General features: G+C 50.3%; 1 protein-coding gene across 3 annotated transcripts in view; it reads right to left on the bottom strand.

Moving 5' to 3' along the window:
- ADAMTS17 (ADAM metallopeptidase with thrombospondin type 1 motif 17) overlaps positions 1 to 20,384 on the bottom strand; it is a 334,842-nt gene that overhangs the window by 99,739 nt on the left and 214,719 nt on the right. For all 3 annotated transcript variants that reach the window (XM_035303700.3, XM_078375967.1, XM_078375968.1), the window contains 2 exons: positions 14,699 to 14,865; positions 7,918 to 8,045 (listed from right to left, as the gene is read on the bottom strand). In XM_035303700.3, coding sequence (XP_035159591.1) covers positions 7,918 to 8,045; positions 14,699 to 14,865 — 295 coding nt within the window. The remainder of the gene's footprint in view (positions 1 to 7,917; positions 8,046 to 14,698; positions 14,866 to 20,384) is intronic.

The raw sequence follows: 20,384 nt of genomic DNA, 5'->3' as shown, positions 1-20,384 counted from the left end.
GACATAATTCTAGTTGGACACCCCTGCCACTGTCTTGGAACTGACAGGTATCCCAGCCGGAAGCCTCCAAGCCATTTCTGACTCTTCCATTTTGGGATGTACCCAGTTAGCTGGTGAGCTTGGGTTTCTGTCCCCCGAAAACCTCCAGAGGCTACTTCTCCTCCTTGCTCTTCTCCACTCCCGAGTTTACACCCTCCTGACTCAGAACATGAACGACGGGAGCATTTTTCTCCTACTTGCTGCCAGACTAATCCCCACGTGAGGAGAGAGATGAGATCTGTGGCCACAGATCCCTACTGCCTAACAGAAACGTCCACACACACAAATCTAAGACTCTCCATGATCTCATCCCAGCTGTTCACCAACTCAGCCTTCCTTCCTCCCCCTCCAGATGTACAGTGAATCCAACCCCCTCCAGCCCCCTCTTGCAAGCCCCACCCCAATGACCCCTCAGCCAGGTGGGCTGCCGGAATAGCCTCTTAACTCACTTTCCAGGACCTGCTTGAGTCAGTTACCCATAACCAAGATCACTTCACTCCTCTGCTTCAATTCCGCCTGGGCCCTGCCTCCTTTATGGCAGCCGCTAGCCTCCTCTGTTCCTGGAATGCACCCACCTCCCTCTTGCTTCCCTCTGCCTGGAGCTCTCTGCCCCTAACTCTCTGCCCAGGCTGGCTCTTCCTCAAAGGCTGTCTCCTCTAAGACACATGCTATGCCCCTGCTCACTGACTCCTCGGCCACAGTCCCGCACTGGGTCTCTCTATGGCGCTGTTTCCTTTCTTCCTCACAGATAACCATCTCCGGAAAGATGACGTCTGTGTTGACATGGGACAGGGATCCTGTTGGTCCTGCTCCCCAGCGAAAGCCCAGCACACCCTATGGTGTGCAGCACTCAGAATGTCTTCAACACACACCTGACGCAGGAATCAGTGAAACTCTACTCCAGGTGTTTTCTGCTGTGTCTAAGTGGAGCCTCTCATCGGCTGTTAAATGACGCCTTCATCTCCGGTCGCTGGGTTTCCATGTGAATTTATGTCATCTCCCTAACTGACCATAAGTACACGGAGGACTGTGTCTGAGGATTCTTCGTATTCTTGGCCTTCTCTCCCGACACACACAGTGGCCAGTGTGGTGTTGAGCACACGTGTTCAGTGTGTACCAATGACGACCTCGTATCGAGCTGGGCAGTTTACTTCTTCCCATACTTGAATTGTGGCTTCCTTGCACACATTTTGATGGTACTTGTTTATTTTTTCTGGCAGGAATAAGCAGCACTTGCTTTCTTCAACTTATCAGCTATCTTCCAACTCCCGCCTCACCCTATCTCCTCTGTCGGAGCGAGGCCACTGATTTCCTGGCCGACGTTTAGTGAATGCAGATTTCAGGCCAGCTGCGCAGCCGTCACTCCGGGCTTCACTGGGCTCCGGGGTGAGCGTGGCCAGGGCCTGCAGTGCCCATCTTCCTCTTTCCTACTTCATTCTTGTTTTGCTAAACGACATGCAACTTCTGCAGAATGGATGCGTGGAAAATACAATTTCGGAGTTCTTCTGGGTTTCAAAATCAGGTTCCCTGCAGGCTTGCATGGAGAATTCCATAATTATCTCAATTTCCTTCCAGAGTCAGTTTTTTCTTGGTCTTTCTCCTTCATGCTGCTGGGTTTCTCAAATAGCAGATAACGTCTGGTTGTCCACTCGGATTTGAGCATGAGGAACAGAAAGGTCAACCATGAGATCTATATTTGACGCTGCGCACTGCTGCATGACAAGGTTCCTTTCGTGACTAGTGCGAGGGAAACTGACCTCTAACCCCCACACAGAAGGCTGGGCGCTGTCCTCAGCACAGAGGCCTCCCTGACTGCTCTGGGTTTCTTTGAACAGTTCATTCTGTGACCCTGAAAAGGAGCTCCCTAACAGACAGCCGTCAAGCTCTGAGTGTGGGGTCAGGCACCATTAGCATGTCAATGCACCCTCGGACTCCTCTTTTATTGTACTTTAGGTTTTGGGGTACATGTGCAGATCATGCAGGATTATTACATAGGTACATACATGGCAAGGTGGTTTGCTGCCTCCATCCCCTTTTCACCTATGTCTGGCATTTCTCCCCATGTTATTCCTCCCCAACCTCCCTATCCTCCACTGTACCTCTCCTAGCGCCCCCTGCAACAGATCCCCGTGTGTGATGCTCCCTTCCCTGTGTCCATGTGGTCTTGAACTGCTGACCTCAGGTGATCTGCCCACCTCAGCCTCCCAAGGTGCTGAAATTACAGGCGTGAGCCACCGCACCTGGCCCTGTCTTTCAACCTGCAATTAAAGGCTTTCCTCTGGGCCAGCGTATTGGGCGGCACAGAAGAATCAGACACAATCTCTCCAGTGAAGGGGTCCACAGGCCCTGAAGGTGTTCTGGCTTGGCATTCATCCAGCCCAGGATTTGTATACAAATTATGGTACCAAGGAAGTAGGACCTGAACTGGAGAACGTTGGCTCCAAGTGTGCACAAACCAGTAAGGCAAGCATAGCTGGGTCTCAGGCACATTTCGGTCTGTCCACCATCCAACTGGCAAAGCTGTGTGTCAGCAGCTCCACGTGCAGTTGTGTATCAGAGACTTATTACCCCGGGTTCTTTCCTTCTGGAGGCCACCAGTAGGAATCGTTAATGATGGGACTCTTGATTTATAGGAGCTTGCTGAAAAATATACCGTGTTTGTGTTTCTTCCCCCAATTCCCTCCCAATTTTATGAGTGCTGTTAAGTTTAATTTCAGCATGTTAAGTAATTTGTGACTCACTGAAATGAAACTTAATTCAGTCCTCATAAAAACAGAATAAAATGGTATTTCCATGTTTCATGTTATGGTTTGAATCAGCCTGCTATTTGGAGCGTAGTGCAATCTACTCAAAATGCCATTTCGAAGCCTCTCATCCCCTACCAACTAGTTACTGTGTTCCTTGACGTTTCCCAGAATACTGTCTGTTACCCCAAAATAGCACAATTTATAGCTGAAGGGAAAGAGAGGGAAAAGCGAGTAGGCAAACCGCAGCGGTACTTCTCTAAGTGCTGTCTTCCACAAAATGTGGGTGATTTGTTATGTTTAATCCATTATAATTAGATAAACATTATCAATGAATAGATACAGATTCTCCACTCATTAGGCTCCTGAGATTTTCAAATTAAAATTACCAGTATTTTCCTCAACCATTTTTCCTGGCTTTACGCATTCACAAGGGCCACAGGAATCCAGAATGTTCCATCTTGGCAATTACTGCCACAAGGCATGAATACTATACTTGAATTGACTTTGTGATCTTCTTTAAGAGTGCTCAATTTTTATGATAAAAGTTCATTCACTACAACTGGTAATTTGGAGTTTCGTGAGCATCGATTTAAGAGTGGGCTGAGTTTAATCTTTACAGTATCTGTCTGAGGAAAGTACGGGGGATGGAGGCAGCAAACCACATTGCCATGTATGCACCTACACAACAATCCTGCACGATCTGCACCTGTACCTCAGAACCTAAGTACAATAAAAAAAAATAGAAAAAAAAAAAAAAAGAGAAAGTACTGTTAGATCAATAGCAGATGGCTTTTTAACTTCCTTCAGAAATCAAGTTGGTTCTCAAAGTTTTAACCAGTAGAGGTGCATGTAGGCAGGTGCTGTTGCCACCTGCCAGGATGGTGGCTCTTTTATAAAGACTGGTAGACTGCCTGGAGGCAGCAGGTTACCAGGGTGTATCCCCTGGGAGTTGGTGTTTTTAAGAATTGGCAGGGAGGGTCTCTGCACTGGCAGGGCGAAGAGCAAGAGACCACCACCAAGCATTGTGAAAGGTGCCTCCGTCTGCACCTCCGTGCATTCCTGTGAAAGGTGCCTCCGTCTGCACCTCCGTGCATTACTGTGAAAGGTGCCTCCGTCTGCACCTCCGTGCATTATTGTGAAAGGTGCTCCGTCTGCACCTCCGTGCATTACTGTGAAAGGTGCTCCGTCTGCACCTCCGTGCATTCCTGTGAAAGGTGCTCCGTCTGCACCTCCGTGCATTACTGTGAAAGGTGCCTCCGTCTGCACCTCTGTGCCCTGGTGACTCTGCCTGGTTAGTGTGAGGCACAGTGCAGGTGCCAATCCCTGCAATGATGGTGACAATGGTAGAGGTACTGGAGACAGACTGGGGCTGGTCCTGGGGATGGAGTGGCATCTGGGAACAGAAAGGCATGCACCCCAACGCCATGGCCATCATGTCTGCGATGGACTGCATGTTTGTGTCTTCTGGAGTTCATAAATGAAACCCTTCATACCAATGTGATAGTATTTGGGAGTGAAGCCTCTGGGAGGTGATTAGGTCAAGAAGGGACAGCACTCATAAATGTGTTGGTGCCTTTATAAGAAGAGGCTAGGGAGCTAGCTAGCTCTTTTTTATTTTTATTTTTTTGGGATGGAGTCTCACTGTCAACCAGGCTGGAGTGTAACAGCACAATCTCAGCTCATTGCAACCTCCGCCTCCCCAGTTTCAAGCGATTCTCCTGCTTCAGCCTCCCGAATAGCTGGAACTACAGGCATGCACCATCAAGTCTGGCTAATTTTTTTGGATTTTTAGTAGAGACGGAGTTTCACCATGTTGGCCAGGCTGGTCTTGAACTCCTGACCTCCAATGATCCGCCTGCCTCGGCCTCCCAAAGTGCAGCAATTACAGGCATGAGCCACCACTCCCAGCCTCAAGAAAATGATTTTTTCTTTTTTTTTTAGACACGGTCTCACTTTATCACTCAGGCTGGAGTGCAGTGGCACAATCTCAGTTCACTGTAACCTCTGCCTCTCAGGCTCAATGATCCTCCCATCTCAGCCTCTGGAGTAGCTGGGACTACAGGCCCGCACCACCATGCCCAGATACTAGCTCTCTTTATGCCGTGTGAGGACACAGAGGGGCAGCAGTCTACAGCATGAACGTGGGCTGAATACACTAATCTGTATTTGATAACATGGCCAGGCAGTGCCAGAGGAGTCTGGGTCTTGTCAAGCTTTTCCCTGAAAAATGCCAGTTTCAGACTGGTTTGGCCTTAGCAGGAAAACAAACATCTACAAGTATGCCGACCCCTGGATGTTGGATTTCCAGGCTCCAGAGCGTTGAGAAATAAATGCCCGTTGCCTCTAAGACACCCAGTCTAGGGTACTCTGTTATGCAGCCTGAATTGACTAAGACCATACCCAAGTGCAGAACGGGGTTGCGCTCGAAGGTATTCTCATGACCACAGGCTTAGGCTACTCAAATGCCTCGAGCAGCACCTTGTCCTTGATTCCACGGACTAAAGGTTTCACTGTCACAGTATGGAGAATATCCCCTAGCTGAAAAGGCTGTGATTAAAACTGAGGTCATGGATGCAGCCCAGTGGCACAGATGACTTAGACCAGAAATTCTGTCCAGCCAGTAACACAGACCCCATTGGCTAGAGAATTTCAAGATTCTTAGAAATGCCCCACTATAGGAGGATCGCTTGAACCTGGGAGGCAGCGGTTGCGGAGAGCCGAGATAACATCATTGCACACTCCAGCCTGGGCTAACAAGAACAAAACTCCGTCTCAAAAAAAGAAAAAAAAGAAATGCCTCTCTGTTGGCAAGAACGCAGCAGAAGATGCTGGCAGAGGCCGGGGGTGGCTTGGCTGGTGCTGCTTTAAAGGATGTAAGAGCTCTGGACTTGGGAGAAACATTAAGTCACTGGGCAGAATGGTCCACGCAAGTGTGTACTTTAGGAAGGACACCAGCCCCGCACTTGGCTGGTTAGAAGTTTACCAAGAAACATCAGCAGTGCCTCATTTCAGTAACAATGATAAGGGCTTTGTTCAGCCTGCCCGAGGGGCAGGGCCTTGCGCATTCTTTGCTGCAAGGAAGCAGCCAGGAGGGGCCCGTTCAACCACTCATCACTGCCCTCCTCCCAGGAGGCTGCCGTGCCAAGACTCTCGGGCACCAGGCGCCTATCACCCACACTTATCCACATTCGATAGTATTTGATAACACAGCCAGGCAGTGCCAAAGGAGTCTGGGTCCTGTCAAGCTTTTCCCTGAAAAACCCCAGTTTCAGACCGGCTTGGCCTGAGCAGGAAACAAACATCTTGGGCTGAAACGGGCTGCTGCCGCTCTCGCCCTGGAAGCTGCCTTTGCGTCTTATTCTGCTTTTCCCGCACCCTAAAACACTGATGCCCATGCCCTCCGCTAGGCACTGAGCAAGCAGACAGCATAAGCCAATCTGCTGTCCACGTGGGTAAGGGAACCTGATGCCCGGAAGCTGGCGTGTGACTCAGCCACAGTTCACGAGGACAACTCATGGTGATCCTGACACTGATCTGCCTGCTCCGGATTTCAGGAGCTGCTGCTGACACTAGCTCTTGGTGGGCTCCCCTGGGGAGAACACAGCTGAGAGAACGTGGCACAGGATGACGAGAACACGTGTGTGTGGCGGGGGGCAGAGGGCTCCCTTGGGTGCTTTGGTCTGAATGTTAGTGTCACCAAATCCATATGAAGCATCACCACCCAAGGTGATGGTGTTAGGAGGTGTGACATTTTGGGACATGATTGGGTCATGAGGTCAGAACCCTCATAAACAGGATCAGGGCCCCCATGAAAGACTCACAAGAGGGCTCACCAGCCCCTTCCACCGTGAGAGGACACAGCAAGGAATGCTGCCTATGATCAATGACCCCTCAACAGATCCCAAACCTGCCTGTGCCTCAATGCCTCAGTCTTGGACTTCCCAGCATTCAGAACCATGAGTAATAAATGTCTGTGGTTCATAAGCTGCCATGTCTGTGGTGTATCATTACAGGTGCACAGCTAAGATGCTGGGACTCTCTCACAATGTGCACAGCTTCAGCCGAGTCATCACGGAATATGGTACCTGCGGCATGTGAGGGCCACGCCCCTCTAGGCACAGAAAACACACAGCTTCTTGACACCCACCACCCATCCCAGCTGCTGCACCACCTCAGGACGTGCTTGTTCTGAGGGGCAGACAGGGAGCACAGAGTCACCTCTGCTACCCCAGGCCAAGAGCCCCACTTGGGGAAGGCAAAAGCTACGGATGGCCCTCAGCTCAGGCGAGGTCAATGAGGGTGGAGGGTAAGCTTCCTTCCCTCTTCCCACTTTCCCTCTCCTTTCCCCCCCACCCCGAGACGGAGTCTTGCTCTGTTGCCCAGGCTGGAGGGCAGTGACATGACCTTGGCTCACTGCAACCTCCACCTCTCTGGTTCAAGCAATTTTCCTGCCTCAGCCTCCCAAGTAGCTGGTATTACAAGCATGAGCCACCACACCCAGCTGATTTATTTTTGTATTTGTGGTAGAGATGCAGTTTCACCATGGTGGCTAGGCTGGCTCAAACTCCTGACCTCATGATCCACTCGCCTTGGAATCCCAAAATGCTGGGATTACAGCCATGAGCCGCCGCACCTGGCCTCTCTCTTTTTTCTTAAATGACTTTTATCATTGTTCTGACCACTGGCTGCCCAGCCCTCAATGCCTTTGGGACTATATGGCAGCAGATGGGTGCTCCCCCACAGGTAGGCGTGTCTATCTGCCTGGCTCCACCTGCATAGGAATTGGCTCCATTCTGCCTCCTCTTTTGCACTAGACAGAGCCTAGCCTGTGCAGACATCCTCTAGGCGCCTCTTAGTTCCCTGCCCGCCTTCGCTTTGGTCATGATGTCTAAAGCAGTTTTCAAAGTCTTAGAATATGCTGCACCTGTTCTTTCAGCCACCTCCACTCCTGCTGGCCTGCCGCTCAGTCACCAGCCAACACTGGCTGCAGGAGGCGACAGCGATGGGGGCCTTCTAAGAAAATCCACTCCCCCTGGCCTCCTGAGGCCTCCACTCTACCCACCCTCCCTATCTGCGGAGGGACAGTCTCCCCTCCAAAGCCCCACCAAGGACCGAAGGAGAAGTACGTCACCTGGCACTTGCCATGCACGCAAAGATCAGTCTCGTAGGGTCCGCAGGGTGTGCCGTCCAGGACCCTGTCAGCCACCAGCAGTGGGGACTCCTTCCCGAGGGGCGAGCAGTAGAGTTCACACGGCTTATCTGAGGAGGGAAAGGTTGGGAGATGTTGACATGGGAGGGTGTGGGTGGGCCACGTGGGGCGCAGGTACAGGTGGACTGTGGGAAACCCCGGGGAAGAGAGGTCAGCACAAGTAAACAAGAGTGCATGAACTCAGCTGCATGCTCCAGCTCCTGTGAACACGAGGCACAGCAAGTGGAAAAAGACCCACAGACTCAGGGGAATGGTGGTGGTCAGAGCTCGGTGGGGCTGCCTTTTCTCATCTCTTTATCCTTTGCAGTGACGCATTTCCTTTTCCTTAAGGCATCAAATACATCTGGCTGAACAAAGGTGTAGCTGTGCTAACAGTTGACGAATACACGTCAGGGGTGAGCTGGGGCCACTCTTAGAGCAGGGGTGAGAAGGGAGGGGAAGGGGAAGGTGAATGAGAATGCCTCCGAGCTCGGGGAGCAGCCCCAAGGGTCTCCATGACAGTGGCTTTGCTAACAGCTTTAGAGCTCCCCTAGCTGCTGGGTGACCGTCGCAGAGCTGTGCTATGGGGCACCGAGATTGCAGCAGAAACTGAGTGGGAGTAAGGTACAAAGAGGACACGTGGGCTGCCAGAACAACTTACAAGGGCCACACGTGCACCCAGGCAGGGTGGAAACCTGGGCTTCCGCTGCTCCTGAAACCACGTGACCTCCCAGAACACGCCCATCTCCCGGTTCTGTGCCCTGGATGTGCTCTTTGCTTGGAAATCCCTCACGGCACCTTGTCTTCTACCACCCGGGAAGCTTCCACCCCGGAGCTCTTCCCTCACACCAGCTTTGACGTGGGGTAGCACCAGCATCTTTGCTCGGTTCTTCCAGTTAGTTGTGGGGGAAAACATCTGCCCGAGAGTAGCCTGGAGAGCTTAAGCTTCCAGGGTCAGCGGAGTAATGATGCCTCAACATGTGTCCACTCACCAAGCAGGGACCGAGCCCCTCCCTCACACAAGGCACTCTGAGGGCACTGCAAGGGAAAGAGACACGTGATGTTTGCTTCTGCAGGCCCCAGTGGGCTCATGACCAAGTGCACAGCAAACGCAGGATGCGGCCATATGTGACAGGTCTGATGGGAGCTGTCAGAGGGCTGGGTGCAGCCTGGAAGGAATGAGTCATTTCCCGAGCTGGCAGGCTAGGGCCGGTTGTCCTTCCATTTGCAGGAAAGGACCTCAGGAGGTGGCTGTTGGAAGGAGAACTCTGGAAGATGGAGACGTACACTGAGACTAGCTCAAGAGGACTTGCTTGACAGGGTCACAGAGGTCTCTTCTGGGACCTGAGGTTCCCCAAGCATCTTGGGGAGCTGGTAGAAGAGATATAGCAACACAGCCCCCAGCATGGAGTCTACTCCACACACTGGACTGCCTCTACTGTTTCACTGAAAGCAACGGTCCCATGGCCAAAGCAGTCTGAAATTGTGCATTTTAACTGCCTTTAGACTGAAATGCTGACTCTGTACTGGGAGTAACTGAGCTTTGAGGTGATTTGTTGAACAGCAGTCATAGTAAGGATGATGAAATCATCAACAATATTTACTATCTACGGTGTGCCATGCAGCATGCTAAGTAGTGTCTGTTCATTTCAGGTGGGTGCTGTCATCATTCCATTATACAGACGCATACACGGGGCTCACAGAAAGTGCTCAACAGCTGGCAGGGCACACCCCAGCCTCTTGGCTGCAGCCTGGTTCTTTCTCCATCATTGCAATTTCCTCTCTAAACTGAGAACTCCTAGGACCAAAATTATCAAGGACAAAGTGGCATTGCTAAGAATAAACCACCGGTTTCATGCATGTTTCTGGCTTCCGAGTGTATCCTCTGATCTGAGCAGAAGTGGAAGTGAGACTTGGGTAGAAAAGCAGAGGCTGTTTCGAGGCAAGTTAGAAAGGCCAGACTCGGAAGGGATGAAGGCTGTTTATCTGGACTCTTTGGGGTGGGCAGAGAAATGGGGACTCGGCAAAGCAGAGGTCAACCTCAGCTGGAGGGATGCTGGCCATAACTCTCACAGGAACGGACACTCAGCTCCTCCTGCATGCAACCGCTCACCTGCAGACACTGCCCTTCACAGCTTGGACAGCCAGGGACAGTCAGACTCCAGAACAGAGTCTAGAGGTGGGGCCTCCTTTCCCTGCTCAGCCAAAACTCTCCATTTGTCCATCTCCTCTTTGAGGCCTCTGCTTGGAATTCAGGGCACCCACATCACTAGCAAACTATAGGGCACGATCTCCAAAGGGACTGAGGATAAACTTTATAAAACGTGAGGAGGAGGCTCAGAAGGCCTCGAAGTTCTCTATTTCCCTCCAGGCTGCCTTAGGTAAAAAATTAATCGCCAGAACAAGTTCCCTGATAAATAACATGAAGTGGTGGGATTCGGCTTTGGGCATAGCATCAACACTCTTACATCCCCAGCAGCACTAGACGAAATCGCATACAACCAACCACACACTTGAAGGAAAGGAGCTTAGAGCATGCTGCCTGAATGCCTGGTGTGTGCTGAGATACAATTCTGGGTGACGCCGCGACTCTGGGTGACGCCGCGACTCTGGGTGACGCCGCGACTCTGGGTGACGCCGCGACTCTGGGTGACGCCGCAATTCTGAGTGATGCCGCTATTCTGGGTGACGTTGCGATTCTGGGTGATGCTGCAATTCTGAGTGACGCCGCGATTCTGAGTGACGTTGTGATTCTGGGTGATGCTGCAAAGCCTGGGGCCAGTCTGGCTTCTTGCTGGCCTGCCTGGCAGCAGGACTTCTGCTTGGCTGGAGTAGGTCACAGGCAGGGCAAGGAAGACGGACTCAGTGAAGATGACACTCATGGCTCTCCACATTCTTGCTGCTCTCTCTCTCTCTCTCTCTCTCTCTCTCTGCCAGCAGTTAGACAGTCTCTGTATGGTAGAAACACTGCTTCTGAGTTCACAGCACTCATCCAAGTTCTGCCTGATCCTCTGTGGGGGGACACATGCTGAGGAGGCTACTCAGACTCCTGTCCCCCAAAGCTGCGCACCCGGCCTCCTCATCTGTCCCCGGCAGCCAGGCCTCCATGGATTTGACCGGCAATGAGCACCTATCCATAGCCAGCCTGTTCCTCGTCTCTTTCCTGGGAACTCAGTACTGAAATTCAGATGCAGAGAAGTCATGTCTGCTCATGGCTGCTGAATCCCGAAGAAGGCTATACTCCCTTATATGTAATTCAGAAATCCAGAAAGCTTTGACAACTTAAGTGTTCTCTTCCACTTGTGGCAGACACATTTGGCGGCAAAACCAGCCTGGACTGATGTGAGCTCTTGGTAGTGTCCGTACCCGCTTCATGAGGTTACCCGCTGGGCAGACCCACGTGTTTGACTATGGGGTGCTTTCCTGGAACCCACCAGGGATACAGATTATTTGGTTGATTTGAACACATAAAATGCTCTGAGACCTGAACCGTATGTGGTCCCAAAGGATCTAGATGAGGGTTGTGTATTTGCATAAGAGGTGCCGTGGGCTACCCTACCAGCTTGCACGTGGACAAGTCCTGAGAAAACTTGTGGGTGCAGGGGGGTGTGACTACCAGATGCAAGCAGCAGAGACCTCAGAGCTACGGTCCTGACATCTCTGGCTTTGCAACAGCTTCCCTCGTTTTCCTTAAGCAGCCCCAGCTGGCTTGGCGGAGCTGGAGTCAGAGAGCCCTAACCATCATGCCCCTCACCCCCCCAGAGGCTCAGACCTGGGTTCTGCTGTGCCAGGCAGGAGGAGTTGGGAACGCACAGCCATGGCCAGACACAGCCTCTGCCAAGCTCTCTGACACTTCGGTGGGCCTGTGGCCTGCTGGCCTGGGCAGGGAGGACTGAACTCTTGAAGGTTTCCACTTCAATGAGATTCCACGGGGAAAGCAGAAACAGGGTGGGTTTGGCAATGCGCCATCTCAACGGGTTTCTGTCTAGAGGCTTTTCCACTGAGAAGTATTTTCTAAGGAGAGTCTTTGTCTTCTTTTGGAGGTGGGATGGATTTTGTGGTCCTGAATCCTCCCTTGGAAAATCTACCTCTGCAATAATTCTTTTTTTTAAAAAAAGGAGAGAGAAAAAAGAAAAAAATACAGTCTCCCCTCTCCTGAACTGTGCGTCACTCGCCAAAGAATTCCGCGGCGATAGCATTGCTATGAATAGGGCAGTCATAATGGGCTTCAGAAGAGCCCAGAGCCCAACCACAGGAATCGTTCCTATCATGGCTCAGCTACAACCATACCTTTTATGAACAGAGTTTTCAGAGGTACACTTATAATCTGTATTCTCCCCCTGCCTTCTAAATTGGCCGTTTATTACTTGTTTTTACCCTTTGTGGAGTGCTCCTTTAAAAAATGCTGGCCTCTGTTTAGATTTGAGAGAGAAACGAAATTCTCTGCAGATGCAAGAGGTCAGGACGATTCTACCCAAGAGGAGGCCGTGTCTAGTTACCTGTGCAAAGCCCTGAGCTTGGGGTCTCTCCTTCAAAGGCGAGATACTTACTGCCTGTGAGCTGTCCGTATCAAACGGGACTGCGCTTTTCACATCAAAGGCAGTGGCACTCTAGTGAGAGTCACTTACAACTTGGGCACAGAGGACAGAAAGTGGGTGAGAGGTCACGTTCCCAACCCAAGCAGCTCCCCAAAGAGCCGCACCGCAAGGCTTCCCGGGTGGAGGGTCTGGGCAGACAAGCCCCAGCCACTGCGGTGATAAGGCAGCTGAAGTCCAGCCATCCAGAAGTGGGCAGAAGGAAAACCGAAGTTTAATCTGGACTTGGAGAAATCTGTGGAAAAACAGACGCTGCAGTGGGATTTCTGCACATGAGGCAGGAGCACCGAAAACTGAAGCAGGCAACAAGGAAGGAACAACTGGAACACAAAGTCGAGCTGAAATCTCAAGAGCAGAGTCTGTCCCAGACCTTCCCTCCTCTTGCTCCTGCGAAGTGGGAGCGGACAGGAAAGGTCTAAAAGCATCCTTTTCTGGCATGCTGGGGAAAGCTGAAGGTTAGGAATCTGAGCTGTTTCTCGTGAGAACCAGCCACTTCTCATGAGAACTGGACAAAGGGCAGCTCTCTCACTTCCAATTAGGGGTCTGCGTGTGGCTGACACAGCGGAGGCCTCCTGCCACCTCCTGCATCTGATTCACAGCCAGGCAGAGAGAGGCGAGGGCCTGTGTGCAAGTGCGTGGCCCCAGACACACTGTTCTTTTTAGGAGGGCAGGTCTCCACTCTCCCTCATCTGCAGGGAAAGTTGAGGGTGCCAAGGCCGTGTTTCTCGTGAATTCTGCCGGCTAGCCGAAGGTGGTGCTCTTTTTCAAAAAGGACAATGGCAGATCAGGGGCTCCCTAAAACTTTTAATGAGTCCTCATCTGAGTGGGCTGCTGTGACCTGCTACAATGTAGAGCATCACACGTGGCTTTACGTGTCAGCTCAAAGAGGACCGGTCAGGCTGTCAGACTAAAGCTGCAGATCTGAGGGCTTGGGCCTACCCTCACACAGCTGTGCACACTAGAACTTGCAACAGCAGACCGCGGAACGCAGATTTCAAAGGCTCTTCCCATCACAGGGAAGAAGCCCAAGAGCCGGCACCAGAACATCATTCTTCTGCAAAACATTTTTGAGGCTATCTAAAAATCAAGCCAAGTTTCTTAAGTTCTTCTTAAAGCTCCCTGACTCCACACCCATGAAGTCACGCAGTCTGCCGTCTTCCAATGTTGGAAGCCAGGCGATAGCTGCCTATTTTCTGTGAGTCAACTGCTCTGGAACGGAGGTCAGCTTCTGCCCTGGCCTCTTGTCAGTTACAGGCGCTTAGAGGTGTCCTGTAACCTCGTTCCCTCTCATCTTCTGCATAGCCTGTTTTGTGTATTAAGTGAGGCAATGTATGTAGGGCTTACTTGTATCTTGTACACGAAGTACTGATAAACGGGCTCTTATCATTATAACACAAAGTCTTACTTCCTAAAGAAGTTTTAGGTGAAAAAAAAAAAACAAAACAAAACCCTACAACCCTGAAGTGGCCGTGGGGTGTCCTTTTCTATTAAGGACGTTAATGAAGCAGACATGACAAATGCATCCATGACACACCACCTAGAACTTCATCTGCAACCAGAAATGCCTGCAGGGGCCCAACGGAGCAGTCTCCTGACTTGGGAGAAAGCTCTTGGGAAGACAATGTGACCTGTGCTTATTATCATCTTTCCCATGTTGTCACCTATTCTCAAAATGTCCCCCAACATTCTGGCCAAGGATTAAGAGCCAATCCAAAATAAAGCAAGAGAAGTAATGCAGGGGAGCGTCCACACCGGGAAGCCAGACAGCAGCCACAGCAACACCGTGCTGATGCTGGAAAGCCTTGCTCTCCTCAGTTTGCCCTGGGTCCCTCTGCACGTGGCGCCAGGGGCAAGATGCCAGCACAGCCTCCTCGCTACAAATGGGGTTGCAGGATGCATGTGCCCTGCTGCCTGCTTCCACACTGCAGCTAAAACATCTCACAGAGTTGGGTCATTCAAGGTCAACCCCCCGACTCACAAAGCTGGGCCACAGCTTACATGGGCAGAGGACTGGGGTGTCTTGCCGGGTTGGTTTGGGAAAGGGGTACCCCCCAGCTTCCCTAGGTGGTTTTTATGTTCCTGGGGGAGGAGAGGAGGCTGCCACACAAGGACATGCCATATGCCTTTACCATCGACTACCACGGCAGTCAGCAGGCCCTTCTTCTTGCTGCTCAGCCGGTCGTGCGCCTGGCACTGCTGGTCCCGGAAGCTGGGCAGACCCTTGGGGCAGGGCAGGTTCTCGCAGACCGCATGCTCCACACTGGCACCCAGGCAGTGTGCGCCTCCAGGCCCAGGGCTGGAAGGAAGAAGAAGGCCTGCATTAACCGGATGGTGCTACCGAAGAGCAGGAGAGCTGTTTCCATCACTCTTGCCGGGAGGAAGAAGAAGAGGGGGACGGGGGCAGGGTAAGATTTCCAAAGCAACGACCTCTCTGCTGTTACAAACCGCATGCCCACAACCCCAGACCCACACTGCCGGCAAGCTTAAGTGAGCCCTCTGAAAGGTGCATCGGGAACTGGGAATCGTGGAAGCAGAAGGCAGTGAGTATCAGTTCAGCAAGATCCACATGCTGTATCCTTCATCTGAACTTAAAATTTGGCCACAGGTAACACTGAAAATAAACCCAAGGGACATCTTTGGAGTGTGTGTGTACATGTGTTTGTATGTTTTGCAAGGGATTCCTCCTAAATGAATACTTTTTTCGGGGGGGAATGGGGTCTTGCTCTGTCGCCAGGCTGGAGTGCAGTGGCACAGTTCTACAACCTCTGCCTCTCATGTTCAAGCGATACTCCTGTCTCAGCCTCCCAAGTAGCTGGACTATAGGCATGTGCCACCATGCCCAGCTAATTTTGTTTATTTTTTTAGCAGAGACAGAGTTTCCCCATGTTGGCCAGGATGGTCTTGATCTCTTGACCTTGTGATCTGCCCGCCTTGGCCTCCCAAAGTAGTGGGATTACAGGCATAAGCCACTGCGCCCGGCCCAAAATGACGACTTTAAACGGCCCACAGGTATGTGCTGGAGGTTAAGTTTCAGGGAGAGTAAATCCATAGCCGGCTTACGTTATAATGAGAATAAGAACAACGAGTTCACCTGCTCATGGGCTCTGAGGGAGAACAGTTAGATCCGGGCTGTGCTCCCTTTACCTGGGCAGGTGTGAGACCACACATGGTTAATGCTGTGGTCTTGGGTCCTAGATGCTCTGTGCTGAGGCTGGGGTTTTAAGCCATTGTCTGGAGACCCAGGCTGTGTTCACTGGCCAAGTCCACACATTTGAGGGCCTCACTGCCAACGCACAGCTCTGCCCTGTGTTTCTGCAAGGCCCTAGGGTGTCCCTGGAGGACCCAGGCGTGGGCAACCCCAACGGTTCCATTCATTTCCATGATGCCAAGGTCATCATGATTTGATAAGCTTTCTTACCCACTCCCACGCCCCCCTGTCCTTTTTATTGAAATTCAGCCTATGAAAGAAAGGGGCAAACCGTTCTGCACAATGAATTTTCAAATCGTGCACACCTGTTGGCCAAATGTCATCTCAACACGTCAGCCATTTCCTCTGTGCATTTCTTTTTCTTGCTTTGCCATTTTTCGTGTTCAGAGAGCAAGTCCACCCTGTGACTGCTACTTTAGGGAGAGAGGCAGAACAGGGCAGAGGTTTCAGGCTTTTGTGTCAAACAGGTCTGCACCAGGGGTTGAAAAGCTGTTTCTGTCAAGGGCCAGATAGTGAATATTTTTGGTTTTGTGGGCATACAGTCTCCAGCCACTCATCTGCCACTTTAGCACAGAAGCAGTCTAGAGACAACATGGAAAAGAACAGCCATGGCTGTGTCCCAATAAAACTTTATTCAATACCTGCTGGTAAGCCAGATTTGACCTGTGGAGCCCAAGTTTGCCAGCTCCTGATCTACACAGATGTCTTGGAGAAAATATCCTGGGGAGAAAGTCCCCTTTCATACTTCTGTCTGCCTCATATACACCAGAAAATAGTTCCCTCCCGCAGGAGAAGAGGAGACCTAGGGAGATTAAACCTACTGGTGGCCCCACAGTGGGGCCCTGAGCTCTGGTCTTCAAGCAAGGCAACAGCTAAACCTCTAGAAGGTTTATGGGGTCTGAGAACAAAGGGATCTTGTGCTCTGCTTCCTGTCTAGAAGGCAAGGGAGGCAGTTTCAGAGAATGACTGCATGGTGTGTTTAGGCAGAAGGAGCCTCAGTTAGCCTCCCCAGGAACCTGGGCCCAGGTACAGTTGCAGACAGAATGAATCAAATCCTGTGGCACGAAGCACAGGGTGGAAGGAGTGAGAGGGGTGACTCCCAAGAGCCACATGGATCAGCAGGAGAAACATCACTCTGGCAATAAGTGAGTCCCCACAAGTGGACACCAGAGAAGGAAGGAGTGAGGCGGCAGGTGCATACTGGCACAATGTTTCAGGCCGAGCCGGGCCCCCACAGAACTATGCCAAAGTCCTAACCTCTAGTGCCTCAGAGTGTGACCCGATTTGGAAACAGGGCCAGCAGGGCACAGATATAATTAGATAAAAGGAGGTCACACTGGAGTAGGCTGAGCCCCCAATCCAATACGAAGTGTCCTTATAAAAAGGGGACATCTGGAGATACACAGACACACACACACACACACACACACACACACACACACAGGAAAACGCCATGAGAAGATAAAAACAGAGACTGGAATAATGCTTCTATACGCCAAAGAATGCCAAAAATTGTCAGCAAGCCACCAGCCACTGAGGGAGAGGCCTGGAACAGATTCCTCCTCATCTCCCTCAGGAAAAACCAACCTGTCAACACGCTGATTGGACTTCCAGCCTCCGGGACTGTAAGACAGTAATTTCCGGTTGTTTAAGCCACCTGGTTGGGGGTTCTTATTTACGGCAGCCGCAGGAAACTAAGGAACTGGACGACACAAGAACCAGACACTCCTCATGGAAGTTAGATGCGGACTCAGGGAAAGTGGGGCAGAAACCGAAGTCATGAGGAGCACAGCATGGACGGGGCATACGAAAATACAATGAGGTCGGTTTGCAGAAGAAGAAAGGCAGCTACATTCCCTATGCACTTGAGTGTGGCCTGCGATTGGTGAACAGCCTGGGATTAACTTCCTGAGTTGTTAGCGAGCTTCCTTTTACCTCCGGTTTCATGCCTTTCCAAAAGCTGACTTCTGCAGTTTTACATCTGCCTAACCCACATACAACAACTACCTTTACCCTGACAGTGAGGAGGTAGAGCGGAGGTAAGATGCGACGTGATGTAAGAGAACTGGATCCAGAAGAAAGTGGGCGGAGGGGGACCCACGGGTATCACACGTGCCTTGGCACACCTCCATCCAGATCTGCTTACGCTGCTGCTTCTCCATGACAACTTCTCCAACAGGCAGTCTCTCTGTGGTCCCTTACCCAGCTCACAGCCTCACAGTCCCCACTTCCCACCTCCTAACCCTCTGTCTGTCCTTGAGGCCACCTCCACCCTGAAGCCTATTTTTCCTTCCTCCCTAGAGCATCTCCAAATCTTGTTCAGGTCTCTGCTATGCTGCTTACCATCAACCTCATGGAATGGAGAGCTGTCTTCCTCCTGTTCCTCTGGGAGGAACACTGTGCAGTATGGCACAATATTTCCTAGGCTTTTCTGGTGGCTAAGTTCTCCTAAATGAAGTTGCTTTTAAATGTCTTTGTGCTTAAATTTCTGGCTCCTAAAAGGAAAAAGGAGGAAAATCCTTTTTCTGTGTTCTCAGCAGAGAACATTGCACAGGATGGTCTTCAATAAACAGTAGTTAGACTGAAATGAACTATATTACCAGATCTTGTCTTAAAATGACCAACAGAGGGAATGACATCAGGGAAGAAGAGAGCTGAGGAGGAAGCACCAGAAACCCACCTCTCCATCTAGACAGCAATCACACCGGCAAAAACTATCTGAAGAAACTATTTTGAAACTATAATCTACTTAAAAGCTTGCATCTTCCAGGGGAAAGCCTGGTTGGTCAATTTCAATTACTTTTGCTCAATTTCAGCCTTTAGTGTGGTAGCAGCTACTGCCCATCCTTCACCCCCAAGGCAGGCAGCTATGTCTGTGCTCCTAGTACAACTTTCTGGAGTCAGGGTGAGCAATAAGACCCTTATCTTCCAAATATCTGTGTTCTGACTGTTGACTGCTACTTTGGATTGTCAAGGTGCAGATGCAGACGATGGCTGATATTGTTGTAACCTCCATCAGGTGAAGGCCTTCAAAAAAAAAAAAAAAGACCTGATAAGACCTTAAGCTTCATTTCAGGTTGATTCCTGATCCAGAGATACCACTAAATCATAAAACAAAACAAACACCCTGGGGAAGGGGTAGAATCTATTTCTAGAGTTACGTCTCGTTTTTAATGAAAAGATCATAAGGCATACAAAGAAACAGTAAAGTCCGATTCATTCAAAAGAACAAAACATACTGGCGGAGCCTTTCCCTGAGAAAACCCAGATGCTGGCCTTGCTAAACGAAGACTTTAAAACAACTGTCTTAAAAGTGCTCAGGAACCAAATGAAGGCATAAAGACAAGAAGACAAGGTATGAACAAAACCAGAATATATGTAAGGATACAGAAATTAAGGAAACAAATATAAATTTTAGAACTGAAAAGTTTAAGAACTGAAATGAAAAATCCACCAGCTCAGAGCAGATTTTTAGCAGGCAGAACAAAGAATTCACAAACTTGAATATAGAACAATTGAAATCATTCAGTCTGAGAAGTAAAAAGAAAAAAAAATGTATAAAAGTGAGCAGAAATAATCTGTGGGACAGCATCAAGTGGATCAATATATGCACTATGAAAGTCTCAGGAGGAGAGAGAGAGAAAGCGGTAAAAGATTATTTGAAGAAACAATGCCTACAAGTTTCCAAATGTAAAGAAAGACGTAACTCTACAAATTCAAGAAGCTTGAGAAATTCTAAGTAGGATAAAAGGACCCAAACTAAGACACACTATAATTAAACTGCCAAAAGACAAAGAGAGAACCTTGAAAGCAATGAGAGAGGTGACACATCCCATACAAGGGATCTTCAAAAAGATTATTAGTCAATCTCTCACCAGAAAACTTGAAGGCCAAAAAGAAGTGGGCTTATGTATTCAAAGTGCCTAACAAAAGAACTGTCAACAAGGAATTCTATATCCACATAACTGTCCCTCAAATATGAAGGTGGAAATTAAGACATTCCAAGATAAACAAAAAATGGATAAAGTTTGTTACCACTACACCTGCATTACAATAAATGCTAAAGGGAATCCTTCAAGTTCAGAAGAAAGGATACTAGCCGGGCCGGGCACGGTGGCTGAAGCCTGTAATCCCAGCACTTTGGGAGGCCAAGGTGGGTGGATCACGAGGTCAAGAGATCGAGACCATTCTGATCAACATGGTGAAACCCCGTCTCTAATAAAGATACAAAAAATTAGCTGGGCATGGTGGCACGTGCCTGTAATCCCAGCTACTCAGGAGGCTAAGGGAGGAGAATTGCCTGAACCCAGGAGGCAGAGGTTGCGGTGAGGCGAGATCGCGCCATTGCACTCCAACCTGGGTAACAAGAGCAAAACTCTGTCTCAAAAAAAAAAAGAAAGGATACTAGCCATAAGGACAGGCTTTTTTCCCTGGTCCTGGTATGAGGCTTCTCTCAGCATGCTTCCTTAGTGGCCTGTGATGCGTTCCACCTCCCTGTGGGCAGCATTCTCCTGTACTCCAGTGGGTAGCTTCCAAGCACACCAACTTTTTGGACAAATTCCTATCCTGGTCTAAGATGCAGTTTCTTCCCTTGGACACCTTCAGTT

Source organism: Callithrix jacchus, chromosome 6 (genome assembly GCF_049354715.1).
Source record: "Callithrix jacchus isolate 240 chromosome 6, calJac240_pri, whole genome shotgun sequence".
Lineage (NCBI taxonomy): Eukaryota > Metazoa > Chordata > Mammalia > Primates > Cebidae > Callithrix > Callithrix jacchus.
This window is presented reverse-complemented; position numbering and strand designations above follow the sequence as displayed.